The sequence below is a fragment of the Cucurbita moschata genome, unplaced genomic scaffold, assembly GCF_002738365.1.
Source record: "Cucurbita moschata cultivar Rifu unplaced genomic scaffold, Cmos_1.0 Cmo_Scf00049, whole genome shotgun sequence".
Lineage (NCBI taxonomy): Eukaryota > Viridiplantae > Streptophyta > Magnoliopsida > Cucurbitales > Cucurbitaceae > Cucurbita > Cucurbita moschata.
This window is the reverse complement of record NW_019268565.1, coordinates 1,090,340-1,107,766: the sequence shown is the minus strand read 5'-3', so window position 1 is coordinate 1,107,766 and position 17,427 is coordinate 1,090,340. Positions and strand designations below refer to the sequence as shown.

Sequence of the window (17,427 nt, the reverse complement as noted above, 5' to 3'; positions counted from 1 at the left end):
AAAAAAAAAAAAAAAAAAAAAAAAAAAAAAAAAAAAAAAAAAAAAAAAAAAAGCTCAATGTATAATCATCCACCCCCCAACTTCTTTTCCATTCCGTTTTTTAGTGGAGAGTGGGGCTTGGTTTTGTAATAGTCCAAGCTCACAGCTAGCAGATATTGTCCTCTTTGGACTTTCCCTATCAGGCTTCTCCTCAAGGTTTTTAAAACGTGTCTGCTAGGGAGACGTTTCCACATCCTTATAAATAATGATTCATTCTCCTCCCCAACCGATGTGGGATCTCACAATCCACCCTCTTCAGAGTCCAGCGTCCTTGCTGGTACACCACCTCGTGTCCACTCCCTTCGAGGCACAACCTCCTCAATGGCACATCGCTCAATGTCTTAACTTTGATATCATTTGTAACAACTCAAGCTCACTGCTAGCAGATATTGTCCTATTTGGCCTTTTCCTTTCGGGCTTCCCCTCAAGGTTTTTAAAACATGTCTGCTAGAGAAAAGTTTCCACACCCTTATAAAGAATGTTTCGTTCTCCTCCCCCACCGATGTGGGATCTCACAGGTCTTATTCAACTGATTGAAGAGAGAAGTATTGTAGGGGACACAAATTTCAAACTAACATTAAGACGCATGGTCCATATTCAACAATCCAAAGACATGCATTTACAACATGTGAAGATACAAGCTAAATGGGATTAAGCAAGCCATACCCTTAATCTGTCTGAAAGGATGGAAGGAGTAATAAGCTTGTACTTTGGAACTTCTGAAAGAAGCTTGTCATAGCTTCCCTGATCAAACAATACCATGTTGTTCACCTTCTCCTTTTGCTTTCCCTTGCTCCATTTCTGTGCAATAAACAACATAAGAAATAAAATAACAGAACCAAAAGTAAGTAACAGGCCTGAAAGAAAGATGTACCTGAATACTCACTAGCCCTAATGACTATGGTCTCATTTGATAACAATTTTGTTATTTGTTTCTTTTTTAATTCTGTTTATTTCCTTACCATTTCTTTACTATGATTTCACACTTCTTGAAGAAACACTCGAATGTCAAATTCCAAAAAAAGAAAACAAGTTTTAAAAAAACGATGATCTTGTTTGATAACCATTTGATTTTTTATTTTTAGTTTTTGAAAAATGGGCAAATTTTCTCATAATTTATTCACAAAGGTTTCCATCATCAGTCATGAGAAACATTTTGAATTCATAACTAAATTCCAAAACAAAAACAAGTTTATAAGAACTACTTCTTCAGCTTTCAAAACTTGACTTAGATTTTGAAAACATCTCTAAAATGTTTATAAAATGGTTATCAAACATGCCCTACGTTTTTTAGTTTGCAAATTTTGGCTTAGATTTTGAAAAACATATTCAAAAACAAATTGTTTTATGGGTGGAAGTAGAGTTTATGAGCTTAATTTTCAAAAACCAAGAATTAAATGGTTATCAACGGGCCTAAACATTAAAAACAAAGCAGTCCTCACAAAACAAATTACCTTCTTCTTCTGCTTTCCTCCGCCAGATTTAGCGGGCTTGGAGGACGGAGGAGGAGCCTTATCCTTCTTCGGTGCCTGCCAGATGGATACCAAGCAGGAGAAAGTTTACATCACTCATGTTCATAAATCAGATAAACACTTAGAACTTCCCAACTGTTCCACACTAAGTAAAAACATTACTTGTAATTTTACAATTGGACCTCATGTATAGAAAATTGCAACAGAGAAACCTTCCTACAACATTATACAAACACACAACAATTATATCGCAAACCGAAGGTGGCTATTCTGCTTTGTTTTCCAGTAAATAACAATACTATAGAACGACAAACTCCGACAACGACTTACGTCGCAAATTTTCACAAAACCAGACAAATACCCGGTGATCTAGCATAGATTAAACTACAGAATGAGAATGTAGAAAAATTGCAGCAAATCGCAAGATGATTCTACACCAGCCTTACTCGATTCCGTAAGAAAAATGAAGTAATACAAGGAAAAAGAAGATAATTTGTAGGATTTTGAAGCAATAACATACCATGTTGAGGGGTCAGCCGCTGAGAATCTGGTTGGAAGACTACGCAGAACGTTGATTACAGAGGCGAAGAACTCTGGCTGGAGAGCTCAAACCAGAGGAAAATACAGGTACTTAAAAAAGTCTAGGGTTTCCAAAGGGTTAATTATTATTCTTTTTTTAAATAATAATAAATAATAAACAATTTTCACCCATTAACTTTTCACTCATTTTTTACATTTTTACTTTCCTAATTTACACTCAAGTTTTTTATTTAAAAGAAATAAAAAATAATACTAATTTTTTTAAATAAAAAAAATACATTTTAATTTTTCGATATAAACTATTAATTGTTGTTTAAGGGTGTACATCTAATCCGACAACCCAAATTATAGGGGTTGGGTTGGGTTGGGTTAGGTTGGATTAGTTTTTAGATTGGGTTGATTTTTCTAAACTTAACTCATTCGATTTTTAGTCCATAGGATAAAAAACTCGGGTTGACCTGAAACCGAATAAAACTTATAAATAACATTGAGAACGATGTCGTGTTTTTTATTACTTCATTATTTCCTTTTATTATTTTGTTTGTTTCTTTTATAATTTTTTTTATTATTTTTCAACACATTATTTGTATATTTCATATGGTTTGTAACGATTTATTCATTTTGTACTATTCCTAAATACATGGTTTATAATAGGAATAAATCTATTCTTACATTTTTTTTTAAACTTACACCATTTTTTATTTTTGTGTATGTATAGTTTATTTAAAATATTCATTTATATTATTTTTTAATTTTATAATCTATCATTATATCTTTATTATTGGACTAAAATAATATTGAGATACTACATTTTTTTGTTTTTTTTTTTTTTTATAATTTTACGATGTTTGTTTGTGAACTTTTAATATATTTTATTTAGGATTATATCGAATACTTATGAATGGTGAATAAATAAAAAAAATTTAAAAAACTCAAAACAAAATTAGCATCCGCAGAACCCAACCCGAAAATAGAGGATTGGGTTCGGTTGGATTGTGAAAATTTTTTGGTCGGGTTGAGTTACCAATCCAACCAACCCGAACTTTTGGGTTGGGTCAAAAAAATCTCTCAATCCAACCCAACTTCACCATGTACACCCCTAATTGCTGTTGATTTGCTCCTATTATTAAAAGTTTGAGTTAAACCACCTTATTATAAATTATTATTTGTTAATAAAATCATTTCATAGTAAACAAAATATAAAATTAATTTATGTCTAAATTATAAACAAAATATAAATTATTAATTGATGTTTAAGTTATTTAGAAAATTGAAGTTGAATATCCATGTAAATTATTATTTGTACGCTACAATCGTGTTTATAGATCATGCTATAATATGATATGCAAAATGAAAGCCATGATGATTATTATGCATACATGACTCATACGTGTACTATGACATGAACAAAAGGAAGAACGAAATGATTCTTATTATATATTATGATTTTAAACTATGGGAACCTCATGCATTTATGTATGTCATGTGTATCGGGATACTTTCCTGTTATGTTATGTTAATACGGAGGCATATCTTCGATATTTATGTTTGTCATAATGTTATGCGATCTTTCCCTTCCGTTGTGTACAGCAACGCGTCAGCGTGTTTAGCACAATGAAGCTAGGCCTAGAGGGTACGTATATGAGCTCACTTGGTGGGTCCATGTGTGCGTGCGTGGGCTGTGGTGTGGGGAAGTATCACACATCCAACCCTGCCCGAACTATGAAAGAGCTCAAAGTCATGCTATGTTGTTTTAAAAGATAAATCTCATGTATATGTGTGTGTTTGAATCACCTAACTCTAACCGTAGGGTCAGTTAATGAATATTTCTTAAAATACTCTAGTCACATGTTATTCTTACATTTCAAGTAAAGACAAGACAAGACAAGATACCCTTGTATGTAACCGCTCTATTTTAGTATAAAAATAAGGTTGTTATAGCTACTGATTAAAACATATAACTTAAATCAAAAAGCTCAAATCTCTCATCCACAGGTTGAACTAAAAATATTTTAACAAAGAATTATTAAGAATATAGTTCAACTAGTTAAAGCATATATCTTTAACGGGAAACCAAGAGGTTAGAGGTTCGAATCTCCTGCCTCACTTACTCAAAGTTGAACTAAAAAAAACAAACAAAATAAAAACTTATTACATACACAAAAGTAGTACGAGACCTTTTGGGAAAGCCCAAAGCAAAGCTATGAGAACTTATTAAATAAAAACTTATTACATACACAAAAGTAGTACGAGGCCTTTTGGGGAAGCCCAAAGCAAAGCTATGAGAACTTATTGTGGGCCTTGAATGTGTAGTCAAAAGTGACTAAAGTGTCGAACAAAGAATGTACTTTGTTCGAGGGCTCTAGAGAAAGGAGTCGAGCCTCGATTAAGGGGAGGCTATTCGAGAGCTCCATAAGTCTCAAGGGAGGCTTATAGTGTACTTTGTTCGAGGGGAGGATTTTTTAGGATTATTGGGAGTGAGTCCTGTTCGAGGGCTCTAGAGAAAGGAGTCGAGCCTCGATTAAGGGGAGGCTGTTCGAGAGCTCCATAAGTCTCAAGGGAGGCTTATAGTGTACTTTGTTCGAGTGGAGGATTTTTTAGGATTATTGGGAGTGAGTCCCACATTGGCTAATTTAGGGAATGATCATGGGTTTATAAGTGAGGAATAAGTGAACAATATCATACCATGGTAGAGAGTCGTGTTCGTCTAACACGTATATAGTAGACATTCAAAAGGGCAGAGCCCGAAAGTATAGGTGATAAGTAAGCTTTATTTCATACCATTTCTGTAAAATGCTTTATCGATAAATTCTACTTGGGTTCTGACCTTTTCAAATAAATGCATCACTTGGTGTATGATACAATATTAAATTATGTATACCTGTAGAAATCAATGTATGAATAGGCAGATAAATTGTCAAGTGCCAATATAAGGACCTTGCGTGGCGAGGGGAGGGCCATATGAATATCTCCATTCCCCACAAGCTAAGCATCTATCTGCATCAGTACTGTTGCTGAGAGTACAGAACTTGCAACCCCAAGTCTTTGTGTTCATTTTGTTCTTACGGTTCCCACAAGCTTCACAAATCAGAGCCAATGGCTGCAATTCAAGTTTACAAAGACAAAACGAGACATAAATCAACGCAGGTCGTGTTGCAATTCTAATAGATCTTTGAACTTGCTTATACTAATATTGGTTTTTATCAACCGTATCCAAAAGGATTAAATCTTTTATCTGAGAACTTAGCCACTCTTGTATCAAAACGTTAGACATGCTACACGAGATTCCCTTCACCATCTATTTATCTACCCTACTTGCTACTCTTATGTTTGAGAGCATCAGAATCACAAATATCCATCGTGTGAGATCCCACGTCGGTTAGAGAGAGGAACGAAGCATTCCTTATAAAAGTGTGGAAACCTCTCCCTAAAAGACGCGTTCTAAAATCGTGAAGTTAACGGTGATCCATAACGGGCCAAAACGAACAATATCAAATAGTGGTGGACTTGGGCGGGTACTAATTGCCACTTAAGCTACATTTTGGATAATTTTACACTTCTTTCCCTTACTCCCATGGGGTATCCTCTTGAAAGGAAAAGAGAACTCTATGGCTAAATCATGTTCGGACTTATTTTTGGTTCTTGTTGGAACGCAATGCATGCATACTCTCTGACAAACAACAGGACCAATCGCTTTATTTAATCATCTCTTTTGACTAGTTATTGGAGTAAATTGTCTTCTCCATTTTGTGATTATAGCTCATCTACCCTTGTTTTTCATTGGAGAGGTTTCCACGCCCTTAGAAAGAAAGCTTCATTCTTCTCCCTAACTGATGTGGGATCTCACATAAACCCACCACGTAATTCATACAGTTTACATGTCATGTGAGCATTAAACTATCAAAGTTTATTAGATACAAAATTAAAAGTTCATACTAACCGAATAGACATGATTTTAGAAGTTCAGGGACCTATTAAAAATAATTTAATAGATAAGTAATATCGAGGCTTATTCTCAAATACTCATGGATCGAACTTATAATTTAACCAATAAAGTACGGGGAAAAGGAAGCTAGAGAAACTAACCTGGTTTAGAAGGGTACATGCACTGCACTGCCAATTTTCCAGATCAGACCTGGCTTCCTGAGGAGTAGGAAAGGAAGCAGCTGATGGAATTTGGGATGTAACAGGAGTGAAAACATTTGAAGTTCTGGAGGGTCCAGTGGAGGAACTCATATTTTTGGCTCTATCTGAGTTGTTCTCCAAGGACTTGGAACCACACCACAAATCATCTTTTAATCTTCTTTCTGCTGCCATGGCAGCTGCTTGTACAGGACTAAGCACTGCCTTCATTTTGCTGTCACCACCTAGGCGCTTAGGTCCTGATGGAGCACCTCGAGCTCGATTTTCAGCAGCAGTTAAGGTAGTTTGCCGGAGGGATGATAGAGGTAATTGGTGAGAGATCCCACCTAAACGTCTCCCACGAACATCGAATCCCTGCCCGGTGCCCGTGATACCTTTACACATAAGTTCTTCACATTCCTGAAGAAACAAAAAGAATGGAAGGTGATTAGCATATATCAGAGTGGCAAAAGGGAGAGCAAATTGAATAAGCAATGCAAATGAGCAAATAATGGCCCATACTTAATTCAATTCTTAAAGCTTGTCATAGTTTAGCATTGATAAAGTAACAGAGCCTTGTAATATGCATTTATAGCCATGGTTCTAACTGACACACACTCCAACTCAAACTATAACAGTTCAAGCCTACCGCTAGTAGATATTGTCCACTTTGGCCCGTTACGTATCTACTAAGGAGAGGTTTCCACACCCTTATAATGAATGCTTCGTTCCCCTCTCCAACTGATGTGGGATCTCACAATCCACCCTTCTTGAGGGCCCAACGTTCTCGTTGGAACACCGCTCGGAACCTGGCTCTGAAACCATTTGTAACAGTCTAATCTCACCGCTAGTAGATATTGTCCGCTTTAGCCCGTTACATATCGCCGTCAGCCTCATGGTTTTAAAATGCGTCTATTAGAAAGAGGTTTCCACACTCTTATAAAGAATGTTTCGTTCCCCTCTCCAACCGATGTGGGATCTCCCACAAACACTAATAGATTGATTAGGATTTGTGGTTCCTCTGCAAAAATGTTAATTTCCTTGTGTTTTTCTTGAATAATTTATGCATGCTGTTTTTTTCTCTTTCAGGCATTTCTTACGAGATAAGACATATACGTACGTCAAATTTAACGGAAGCCAACCACAAGAAAATCAAACTACCAACTGTAAAATGAATTTGGAACGACTCGAAAAGAGACTTTTGAGTGAAAACGCTTCTTCCATAAGCACTTTTAGAAAGAGAAAAACACTCCACCCTCCCAAGAGCCATTTCAAGCTCACCCTTAATCCGTTCATATGAGAAAAGTCCTTTCCAGCCATTTTGAACTGGAATGCTAAATGTGGTATAGTTATTCCAATTGAAGAAACTATTTAAAATAATTCATACCATTTGGGCCACTTACCAACCAAGCAAGCAAAAACTTAATAGCTTTCAACAAACTGCAGGCAGAAAAAGAAAAAAATCACCTTTCTGAGTTCATCTAAAAGGTTGTAGAAATCAGCATTATGAGGACCATGAACAATATGGCAAAGCTCATGAAGCATTGTGTCAAGAATCTGCTCATAAGGGAAGAAATCCCACTCACTATTAGGCCTCCGAATTCTAAGTTTTATCTCCTGACCTCCTCCTATGTTCACTCCCATGAGTCCCGGATTGTCAGGACTGCAATCCAAATTCAATATTATAAAACACGAAGAACTAAAATCTCAATTAATTGCATATTATAAGAGAATCAAGTGAGTACTAGAACTCCGAAAGAGTTTCCACTTTCCATCTGCGTTTGCGCATGATAGGTTGCACCTGTTTAGCTATTTTTTCAAGCACTTTCCGAGCATCATCTTCCCCAATCTTCTTCAAAGGCTTAATTTCCCAAACCTTGTTGAGATCGTTAAGATCCATAAGCGATAAGAGCTGCAAAGCAATGAAACAGCAAGTTCAAGCAGCTAGGTACACTGTTATCCAGCAATTTTAGGGGAACCAGAGGATAAATCGCACTGAATCTAAACACAAAAAACAAAAACAAAAAACAAAAAACCAGCTCTAATTCGATTACGAATTGGCAAGTTCAAAGAATTAAACTCGAAATCAAGAAAGTTCCAGAGATGATGAGAAGCAATTCAATTTGAACTGATCATGAATGGGAGGGAGGACTAAGTGACTAATCTCGATTCAAAAATTTCAAATGTACAATAGTTTTGAGAGAGAGAGAGAGAGAGGCACCTTGTCGTCGAAGAAAGATGATTGAAATCAACTGCAATTGGCGTTGAAAATGGCATAGAAAAAAAAAAAGATAATTTAACATTGACGAAGACGAAGAAGAATCGCGTTTAAACTAAAAATAGGAAAAGTATTAAATTTTTTTACATTATTTTTATAATTTTAATTATAAAATATTTTACATTTTTTAATAAAAATTATATTAAAAAAAATTGAAATTATCTATTAAAAAGTTCGGTTAGAAATAAATCTAACTGAAAATTCACCGCCCAAGTTTTCGGTTAGAAGATATTTTCTACGTCTGAGTTTGCCATTAGAAGATATTTTCTACATCTGAGTTTTCGGTTAAAAGATATTTTCTACATTGAGTTTTCGGTTAGAAGATATTTTCATCTGAATTTTCGGTGAGAAGATATTTTCTACGTCTGAGTTTCGGTTAGAAGATATTTTAGATGTTGAGTTTTCGGTTAGAAGATATTTTCTACATTGAGTTTTCGGTTAGAAGATATTTTCTACGTCTGAATTTTCGATTAGAAGATATTTTCTACGTCTGAGTTTTCGGTTAGAAGATATTTTAGATGTTGAGTTTTCGGTTAGAAGATATTTTCTACATTGAGTTTTCGGTTAGAAGATATTTTCTACGTCTGAGTTTGCCATTAGAAGATATTTTCTACATCTGAGTTTTCGGTTAAAAGATATTTCCTACATTGAGTTTTCGGTTAGAAGATATTTTCTACGTCTGAATTTTCGGTTAGAAGATATTGTCTACGTCTGAATTTTCGGTTAGAAGATATTTTCTACGTCTGAGTTTTCGGTTAGAAGATATTTTAGATGTTGAGTTTTCGGTTAGAAGATATTTTCTACATTGAGTTTTCGGTTAGAAGATATTTTCTACGTCTGAGTTTGCCATTAGAAGATATTTTCTACATCTGAGTTTTCGGTTAAAAGATATTTCCTACATTGAGTTTTCGGTTAGAAGATATTGTCTACGTCTGAATTTTCGGTTAGAAGATATTTTCTACGTCTGAGTTTTTGGTTAGAAGATATTTTAGATGTTGAGTTTTCGGTTAGAAGATATTTTCTACATTGAGTTTTGGGTTAGAAGATATTTTCTACATTGAGTTTTCGGTTAGAAGATATTTTCTACATTGAGTTTTCGGTTAGAAGATATTTTCTACATCTGTTTTAGCCATAGTTGTCAATCTCATCCTTTTACAACGCCCTTAACAGGGAGAGGTTTCCACACCTTTATAATTTTTTGTTTCCCTCCAATTAATGTAGGATCTCACAATCCACCACACTTCGGAGCTAACGTCTTCGCTGACACACTACTTAGTGTCTGCTTTGATGCCATTTAAACTCAAGTCAACTATTAACAAATATTGTCCGCTTTGGTCCGTTACACATCACCGTCAACCTCAAGATTTTAAAATGCATGAACTAAGACGAGGTTTTAGTTGATACTATTGTTGTAGTTTTTCTATTTTAGCATATTGACGTGATTGAAGAATTGAACTAAGTATTGTCTTGCATGCTAGAAGTCCTTTAACTTGCATACAAAGGCAACAGATTTTTTAAGAGGTTCGGTTTTCATATTCTTTAGATCTTTGAAGTTTTCGAGCCTTTTTAACTTATAAATCTCAATCTCGCTCCTTAATCGCTGAGTGGCATACCGAAAAAGAAAAGAAGAAAAAGCCCATTTCGAAATCTTCACTAACGAGTTCAAGATAATGAAAGAAATTCCAATGAGAAATTCAGGAACCCGGATGAAGATTAGAAAAAAGCAGCACTTGGAAGGCCTAGAAATAGGATTCCATTTTCATTTCCTAAAACTGAAAAAGCATACACATAAGCACCCGAGGATACCGAATCATCCATTGAAGAGTCAGATTTTGCTCTTTAAATAACAAGGGGTCCCCTTTATTTATAGGATTTTAGACGAGATTGAATCTATTCGGTTGTGGGTCTACTACCACGTTACTCGAAACTAGAATACTAGAAAGGACTTTTCGAGAGCGGGAGGAATAGAGAGAATGAAAATTAGGGATTTTAAAGGAATTTTTCCGACGTTAACACAAAACTGTCGAGAACCACTTTTCCTGATGCCTTTAAGTTAACGATGGGAAAAACCGTCGTTCCTAATAGAATGCATAGTGTTGGGAATGAGAACTTCTTTCGATGATAAAAACAAACCGTCAAGAAAAGTGACTTCCCGAATACTTTTAAGTTATGCAACCGAGTTCGGGAAGAGTTAGTCGAAGACTGTGAAGGGTGCTATGGTAGTTACATGTGACAAAATCTGGAATTTTATACACTAATTCCCGGTGTACAAATATGGTTGTTGTTGCTGAAAGTACTTCAAATTGAAGTCTATGTTATGTAGTTTGCTGCTTATTTATAGCCGAGTCAACAGTTAAAACTGGTAAATGAGTAAATTGTCGTAAATAGCTGTATAGTAAATGCTATACCGCGTAAAGCCTAAATAGTTATATATAGTAGATGGTTATATCTGGTAAAACTAAATATAGTAAGCTAAACTATATATATATATCGAGCGAGCAGAGCTTTAAAAGTGTACTTTCTGTATTATCTGTTACTGTACATACTTGAAAACATCAATATATAAATCCTTTAGGCAGAGTTTTCCTTGCATTTTCTCTATCCTGTTCTTTGATGTTCATCTAGATCGAGTGTGTGCATTGTTGTCTGATCCTAAATATAAGCTTTAAAAAAATGAAGACGTTGGCTGCGAAAAAAGTTTTAGAAAGCCTGAAATCTGTTTATATGGGTCCTTGTGAGAGCTACATTATGATCAAACATAAACGAGATAGCTTCATAAAGGCTGCCACAGAACTAAAGAGAAATGCAGTTGAAAATGGTTCATACAGACGTTTGGGGGACCATCTCCAGTTCCATCTCTTAGTAGATCAAAATTCTACGTCACCTAAATCTCGAGTGAGTTTAGTAAGAAGCTAGAACGAAAGAAAATGTGAGCAAAATTACAGGTTGACCTAGAGAGAGCCGAAATAGATATACTAGTCAAGATACAACGACACAACTCGAACAGTTGAGTGTCCAATCGGCTTTTTGCGAAAAAATAGGAGATCAATCTGAGTGTGATAGTTCAACTTCTATTATCATAATAAATGAGAACGATGAAAATCAATTAATTTTATATCATTAAATCTTATAATTATAGGTTCATAATGTTCCAGCTCCGTTAATTAAATTATGTCAATTAAATTAATAAAAATATCTTTAAATTTTGCATTTTATCTAAAAAAAAATACCTTTAATTTTTTTTTAATATGAAATATCTTTTAAAATTAAAAGTTTAATTTAAATATTTTTTTATTAATATCCTTAAATAAATAATTAAACTTTTTCAAGAAATTCAAAAATATATTTTAATTTTTTTCAAAGATTAAAAAAAATATTATTATCATCAGTAATAAGTTTCGTTAATATATGGATGGTAAGTGTTAAACCTAAAATAGATCATAACTGTATATACTAAAATAGTCTAAGATTTACTAGTTGTTATGATTTGAAGGGTTTGTTACCAAATCTATGATTTTATGGTTTGTTACCAAATCATTGGAATGTAATCTTCATTATACTCATCTATAAATACATGAGGTCGTGACACAGATAGATCATTTTGCCATTCAATCTAACAGTAAGAATTTTTTTTAAAATATTTTAAAATTAAATTTTTTTAATAATATAAAACGCACCGTTTTACAGAAGACCCCATCCTCACCAATCTCCCGCTAATCCATTGGAGTAACAAAACTGACCAAAGTCTCTCTCTCTCTCTCTCCCACTCTTAAACCCTCGTTCGCCCTCTTCTCTCTTTCGTGGCTAAGGTCTAAGAGAGGCGCCGATGGGGAGCTGAATTCACTACCCTTGCAGTTTCTGAACAAATCTCAAGTCATGTTTACGGCTGCAACTTTTTCTCAGCTTCTTTTCATTCCCAGGTTCTCTGTTTTCTCCATTCTGAATTTCCAATTTCGTTCCTCTTTAAACATTTCTAAATTCCCCGAGAAGTAAATGTGATGTGTTTTAGCGTTTCTCAGATTCTTGTTTGGTTGTTTGTTAATTGATATGAATAGAAAATGAGAGGAAATTTAGAATTGTATTCTTACCTGGGTTTGATTTGTTTGCGGAATGTTGTGGATTTGCGATTGTAAGAATGTTGAGGGATTGTTGAATTTTTTCTTTGAACTTAAACTGCTTAACTTGCTTTGAATCATCGTAGTTTGTTTGGTTAAGATTGTTTGATATGAATTTTTGCCAATTCAAACGCTTTGTTTTTTGCTTCAAATTTCCACTATGTTTTAGTTACCGAGTTGAAAATGCTTAAGTCGTGTTTGGAATGACTTTTTAAGTTCTTTGAAGTGTTTTGAAGTACGAAAAGAACGTTTTTAAGCACTTTGAATGTCAACTTGAGCACTGAAGTACTTAAAAAAAGCTCAAGTTGTATTTGGAATGACTTTTTAAGTTCCTTTGTGTTTTGAGGTACGAAACAAATGTTTTTAAGCACTTTGAATATCGACCTGAACACTGGACTTCATGAGTTCAACATTCTTAAAGTGCTTTTGAAAGGCGGTTCGTTCAAGCACTTTTGAAAGTCGTGTTTGGAATGACTTTTTAAGTTCTTGTAAGTGTTTTGAGGTACGAAAAAAAATGTTTTTAAGCACTTTGAATATCAATGTGAACATTGTAGTACGTGAGCTCAACATTCTTAAAGTGCTTTTGAAAGGCTGTTCGTTCAAGCACTTTTGAAAGTCGTGTTTGGAATGACTTTTTAAGTTCTTGCAAGTGTTTTGAGGTACGAAAAAAAATGTTTTTAAGCACTTTGAATATCGACCGAACATTGTAGTACATGAGTTCAACATTTTTAAAGTGCTTTTGAAAGACTGTTCGTTCAAGCATTTTTGAAAATTGTGTTCAGAATGACTTTTTAAGTTCTGTTAAGTGTTTTGAGGTACGAAAAAAAATGTTTTTAAGCTCTTTGAATACCGACCCGAACACTGTGGTTCATGAGTTCAACATTCTTAGAGTGCTTTTTAAAGGCTGTTCGTTCAAACACTTTTGACATAAAAACTCTGTATGTACTTTCTTATGTTGTTACTCTCCAACAGCCCTGTAAATCCAAACATAGCTTTGATATCAGATATACTCTTCAATGATGCAGATGCGAGTCAAGTTTGTTATTTCACTGCTACCCATACCTACGCTTAAACCAACATCAGGATCTTAAACTACACAATAAATGGGCTGTTAAAGCTATTTCTAAGAGGAAAGTTTCAGATAGCTTAGCTCAAGATGGACTCAATGACCAAGAGATTGCGAAAAAGAAGAGTCCTAGAACACCTAGAAGCACCACCAAAAGAACTAGAAAGAAAGCTTCAGAAGATGCTCCGAACCTAAACGATGAATTACTATCTTCAGTGAACGAGACCAAAGTCGAGGAAAACATTGTTAATGCATCTGTTGAAGATTCTAAGACAGCCTCAAGAATGTCTCGAAGCAAAGGTACACTTTTATTGAAGTTTTACTCTCGATGTGTGCCATTGAGATTATTTGTTCCTTGTTATATCTTGTAAGTGCTGAACCGATAATTGAATTCATAGCTGCATCTACTTCAACTAACGTGGACGATGATAAGCCTGTGACGAAAAGGCGAGGGAGGAAGCCAAAGAAGAAGGATAACAGTATGGAGCTTCAGTTAAGTGAATCTGAAGTTAGTGATGACGAAAATTCCTCTCTCATTGTTAACGATGTTGATGAGAGTGACGAGGAATTAGATTTCGGTACTGATGAGGGAGATGATGTTAGTATCACGTACGGTTGGCCACCTCTTGTTTGTTGCTTTGGAGCTGCACAACATGCTTTTGTGCCTTCAGGAAGGCCAGCAAATAGACTTCTCGATTATGAAATTCACGACAGAATGAAAGATGCATTATGGACCCCGGAAAAGTTCATTCGGGCACCTGGGGGGTCTGCAGGAAGTGTAGCAATTGCCCTTTCGAGCTTAGGTGGAAAAGTTGCTTTTATGGGAAAACTTGGGGATGATGACTATGGTCGGGCAATGTTGTATTATATGAATGTGAACAATGTCCAGACTCGATCAGTTCGAGTTGATAGTAAGCGGGGAACAGCTACGTCACAGATGAAAATTGGCAAGCGGGGTCGCTTGAAAATGACTTGCATCAAACCTAGTGCAGAGGATTCGTTGTCAAAGTCGGAGATTAACATAGATGTGTTAAAGGAGGTAAAAGATACAAAATTTACCGTATTAAAATGATTACACTAAACTGAATTCCATTCCTTTTTTTCATGAAAACCCTGTGGGCTCTGTGCATATTATATACTGAACCTTTTAATTTAGTAGCTGTGGAGCATAGTCTGCAATATTCTATCTCAGGATTCTGGTCAATATTCTGATAGTGTTCATGTAGAATATATTCCTCTTATATGTTCGAATCTATGGTTTTGGAGAACGTTAAAATTTAGTCCCTTCGGGAACTATATATGAGTAATAAAGCATATGGACTAAATTCTAACTTTCTCCATATCGTAGGACGAATTTTTTCGTAAAGCTTGATTATAAACTTATATGTTCTATCTTACCTTTCACATCCTGTTTTGCAGGCTAAAATGTTTTACTTCGGCACACATTCCCTCCTGGATCAGAGTATGAGATCAACTACAATGAAAGCTATTAAAATCTCCAGAAAGTTGGGAGGAGTTATTTTTTATGACTTGAACCTTCCGTTACCGCTCTGGAACTGTCGTGATGAAACAAAAAAGTTCATTGAACGAGTCTGGAATCTTGCAGATATTATTGAGGTCACGAAGCAAGAGCTCGAGTTCCTTTGTGGGATCGAGCCGTCAGAGGAATTCGACACCAGAAACAACGATAGTTCGAAGTTTATCCACTATGAACCAGAAGTTATTAAGCCACTTTGGCATGAGAATCTCAAGGTCTTGTTTGTTACTAATGGTACTTCTAAAGTACACTACTATACAGAGGAGCATGATGGTGCTATTCTTGGAATGGAGGATGCCCCAGTTACCCCTTTCACTTCTGATATGTCAGCATCAGGAGATGGTATTGTTGCAGGTAAACATTCTTATATATTTCTTTATTTTTTGTTTAAAAGCGACTGAGAGTAACTGTAATGAATCCTAATTTCCAAAGGGAACTAGAGCTGCTACCATATGCATGACGTAATCTTTTTATGCAGAAACATTCATATTATACTCTTATGTTACAAATGGTATCAGAGTCATGCACCGGGCGGTGTGCCAGTGAGGATTGTAACAACTCAAACCCACCGCTAGTAGATATTATCCTCTTTAGGCTTTCCTTTTTGGGCTTCCCTTCAAGGTTTTAAAACGTATTTACTAGAGAGAGGTTTCCACACCCTTATAAAAAAATGCTTTGTTCCCCTCTCTAACTGAGGTGGGATCCCACAATCCACCCTCCTTCGAGGACCAACGTTCTAGCTGGCACACCGCTTGCTGTCTGGCTCTAATACCATTGTAATAGCCCAAGCCCCCCGCTAGTAGGTATTGTCATCTTTGGTTTTCCCTTCTGAGCTTTCCTTCAAGGTTTTAAAACGCATTTACTAGAGAGAGGTTTCCACACCATTATAAGAAATGCTTTGTTTTCCTCTCCAACCGATGTGGGATCTCACAATCCATCCTCCTTGGGGGACCAGCGTCCTCGTTGACACACCGCTCGATGTCTGGCTTTGATAACATGTAACAACCCAAGCCCACTGCTATCAAATATTGTCCTATTTGGGCTTTCTCTCAAGATTTTAAAACGCGTTTACTAGAGAGAGGTTTCTACACCCTTATAAAAAATGTTTCGTTTCCCTCTCCAACTAATATGGGATCTCACAAGGACGCTGGCCCCATAGGGGGTGGATTGTGAGATCCTACATCGGTTGGAGAGGGGGAATGAAACATTCCTTGGTGTGAAAACCCCTCCCTAGCATATGCGTTTTAAAAACCTTGAGGAGAAGCCCGAAAGGTAAAGTCCAAAAAGGACAATATCTGCTAGCGGTGGGCTTGGGCTGTTACAGTAACAACGAGCTGAATCTCAGATAATCTTATATTTATCAGTTTTTAACCCCTTGCTCGTGCATCATTGCAGCTCTAATGAGAATGTTATCAGTTCAGCCTCACCTGGTTACTGATAAGGGATACTTGGAGCATTCAATAAAGTACGCGATCAATTGTGGCGTAATCGACCAATGGTTACTTGGCCGAACACGTGGCTATCCTCCTGAAGACGATACAGAAGAAGTGACCGCCGATGAAAATGGCATACGGTCTATTACCGAAGTCGAATACCGCACAGTTGCCACTGTAAGTTAGCTTTATTGTTGCCACTGATGGATGTAAGATTATTTGTTGTATGCCATAGAACAGGAGTATCTGCTTCCTTATCATCAAACTGCTATGAGAAAATATGTCTTTTCCCACTTGACTTGCCTATAACTTAGCTTTATTGCAATAGAAATCTTGTACTCTAGACTGGGATGTTCTGTTCCCAGTCAATTCTTTCAACAAAGGAGCAATTTTGTTAAACAAACTCGGGTCGGTTTCTCGTTGCGAATTATTTTTCTTCTCGAGTCGCCAGCCAATCACGCTTTCAATATGATTGTTTCGTGTCGTAATGCTATTGCTACAAATCTAGCTTTTTAATAACTTGTGTGTTTGAATCATCCCGTATATTTAAAATTGCTTAAATTTAGTTTATGTACTTGCAATAAATTTTAAAATTAGTTTAGAAAGTTAATTTTGATCAAATTTGGTAAAATATTACCAAGTTTAATGTTCGGAGATTTTTATTTATTTACTATCAAATTATAAAGACTATTTACCAAATTTAATCAAATCATAAGGATGAAACTTTAATTTTGTAATTTAACCTAGTTGGACGTCAAATTTAATTTAAAAACATTTAATAACAAAAAAAAAAAAAAAAAAAAAAAAAAAAAAAAAAAAAAAAAA

At 35.5% G+C, this 17,427-nt stretch overlaps 3 protein-coding genes across 6 annotated transcripts in view; 1 reads left to right on the top strand and 2 right to left on the bottom strand.

Moving 5' to 3' along the window:
* Positions 1-2,158, bottom strand: part of LOC111435474 (40S ribosomal protein S25-like) — a 4,024-nt gene extending 1,866 nt beyond the window's left edge. The window contains exons 1-3 of the mRNA XM_023072853.1: positions 2,032-2,158; positions 1,494-1,568; positions 706-840 (exon numbers count right to left, since the gene is read on the bottom strand). Coding sequence (XP_022928621.1) covers positions 706-840; positions 1,494-1,568; positions 2,032-2,034 — 213 coding nt within the window. The 5' untranslated portion in view covers positions 2,035-2,158. The remainder of the gene's footprint in view (positions 1-705; positions 841-1,493; positions 1,569-2,031) is intronic.
* Positions 2,159-3,585: 1,427 nt separating this feature from the next.
* Positions 3,586-8,472, bottom strand: LOC111435471 (DNA-dependent metalloprotease WSS1-like). Of its 4 annotated transcripts, none has more exons than XM_023072849.1 (5): positions 7,919-8,326; positions 7,641-7,836; positions 6,138-6,593; positions 4,933-5,151; positions 3,586-3,762 (listed from the first exon to the last, which is right to left on the bottom strand). In XM_023072849.1, the coding sequence occupies exons 1-4, from the start codon at positions 8,071-8,073 to the stop codon at positions 4,969-4,971; spliced, it is 990 nt and encodes a 329-aa protein (XP_022928617.1). In that variant the 5' UTR covers positions 8,074-8,326; the 3' UTR covers positions 3,586-3,762; positions 4,933-4,968. The 4 variants fall into 4 exon arrangements, with proteins under 4 accessions (XP_022928617.1, XP_022928615.1, XP_022928616.1 ...); XM_023072847.1 differs by lacking the exon at positions 3,586-3,762 and adding an exon at positions 8,395-8,472 and having other exon boundaries at positions 4,811-5,151; positions 7,919-8,134; XM_023072848.1 differs by lacking the exon at positions 3,586-3,762 and adding an exon at positions 8,395-8,472 and having other exon boundaries at positions 4,811-5,151; positions 7,919-8,085.
* A 3,698-nt stretch (positions 8,473-12,170) lies between these two features.
* LOC111435470 (fructokinase-like 2, chloroplastic) lies at positions 12,171-17,005 on the top strand. Its single transcript, XM_023072846.1, has 5 exons — positions 12,171-12,371; positions 13,592-13,932; positions 14,031-14,671; positions 15,052-15,523; positions 16,565-17,005. Exons 1-5 carry the CDS (start codon positions 12,328-12,330, stop codon positions 16,786-16,788), a joined length of 1,722 nt encoding a protein of 573 aa, XP_022928614.1. The 5' UTR covers positions 12,171-12,327; the 3' UTR covers positions 16,789-17,005.
* The last annotated feature ends 422 nt before the right edge of the window (positions 17,006-17,427 follow it).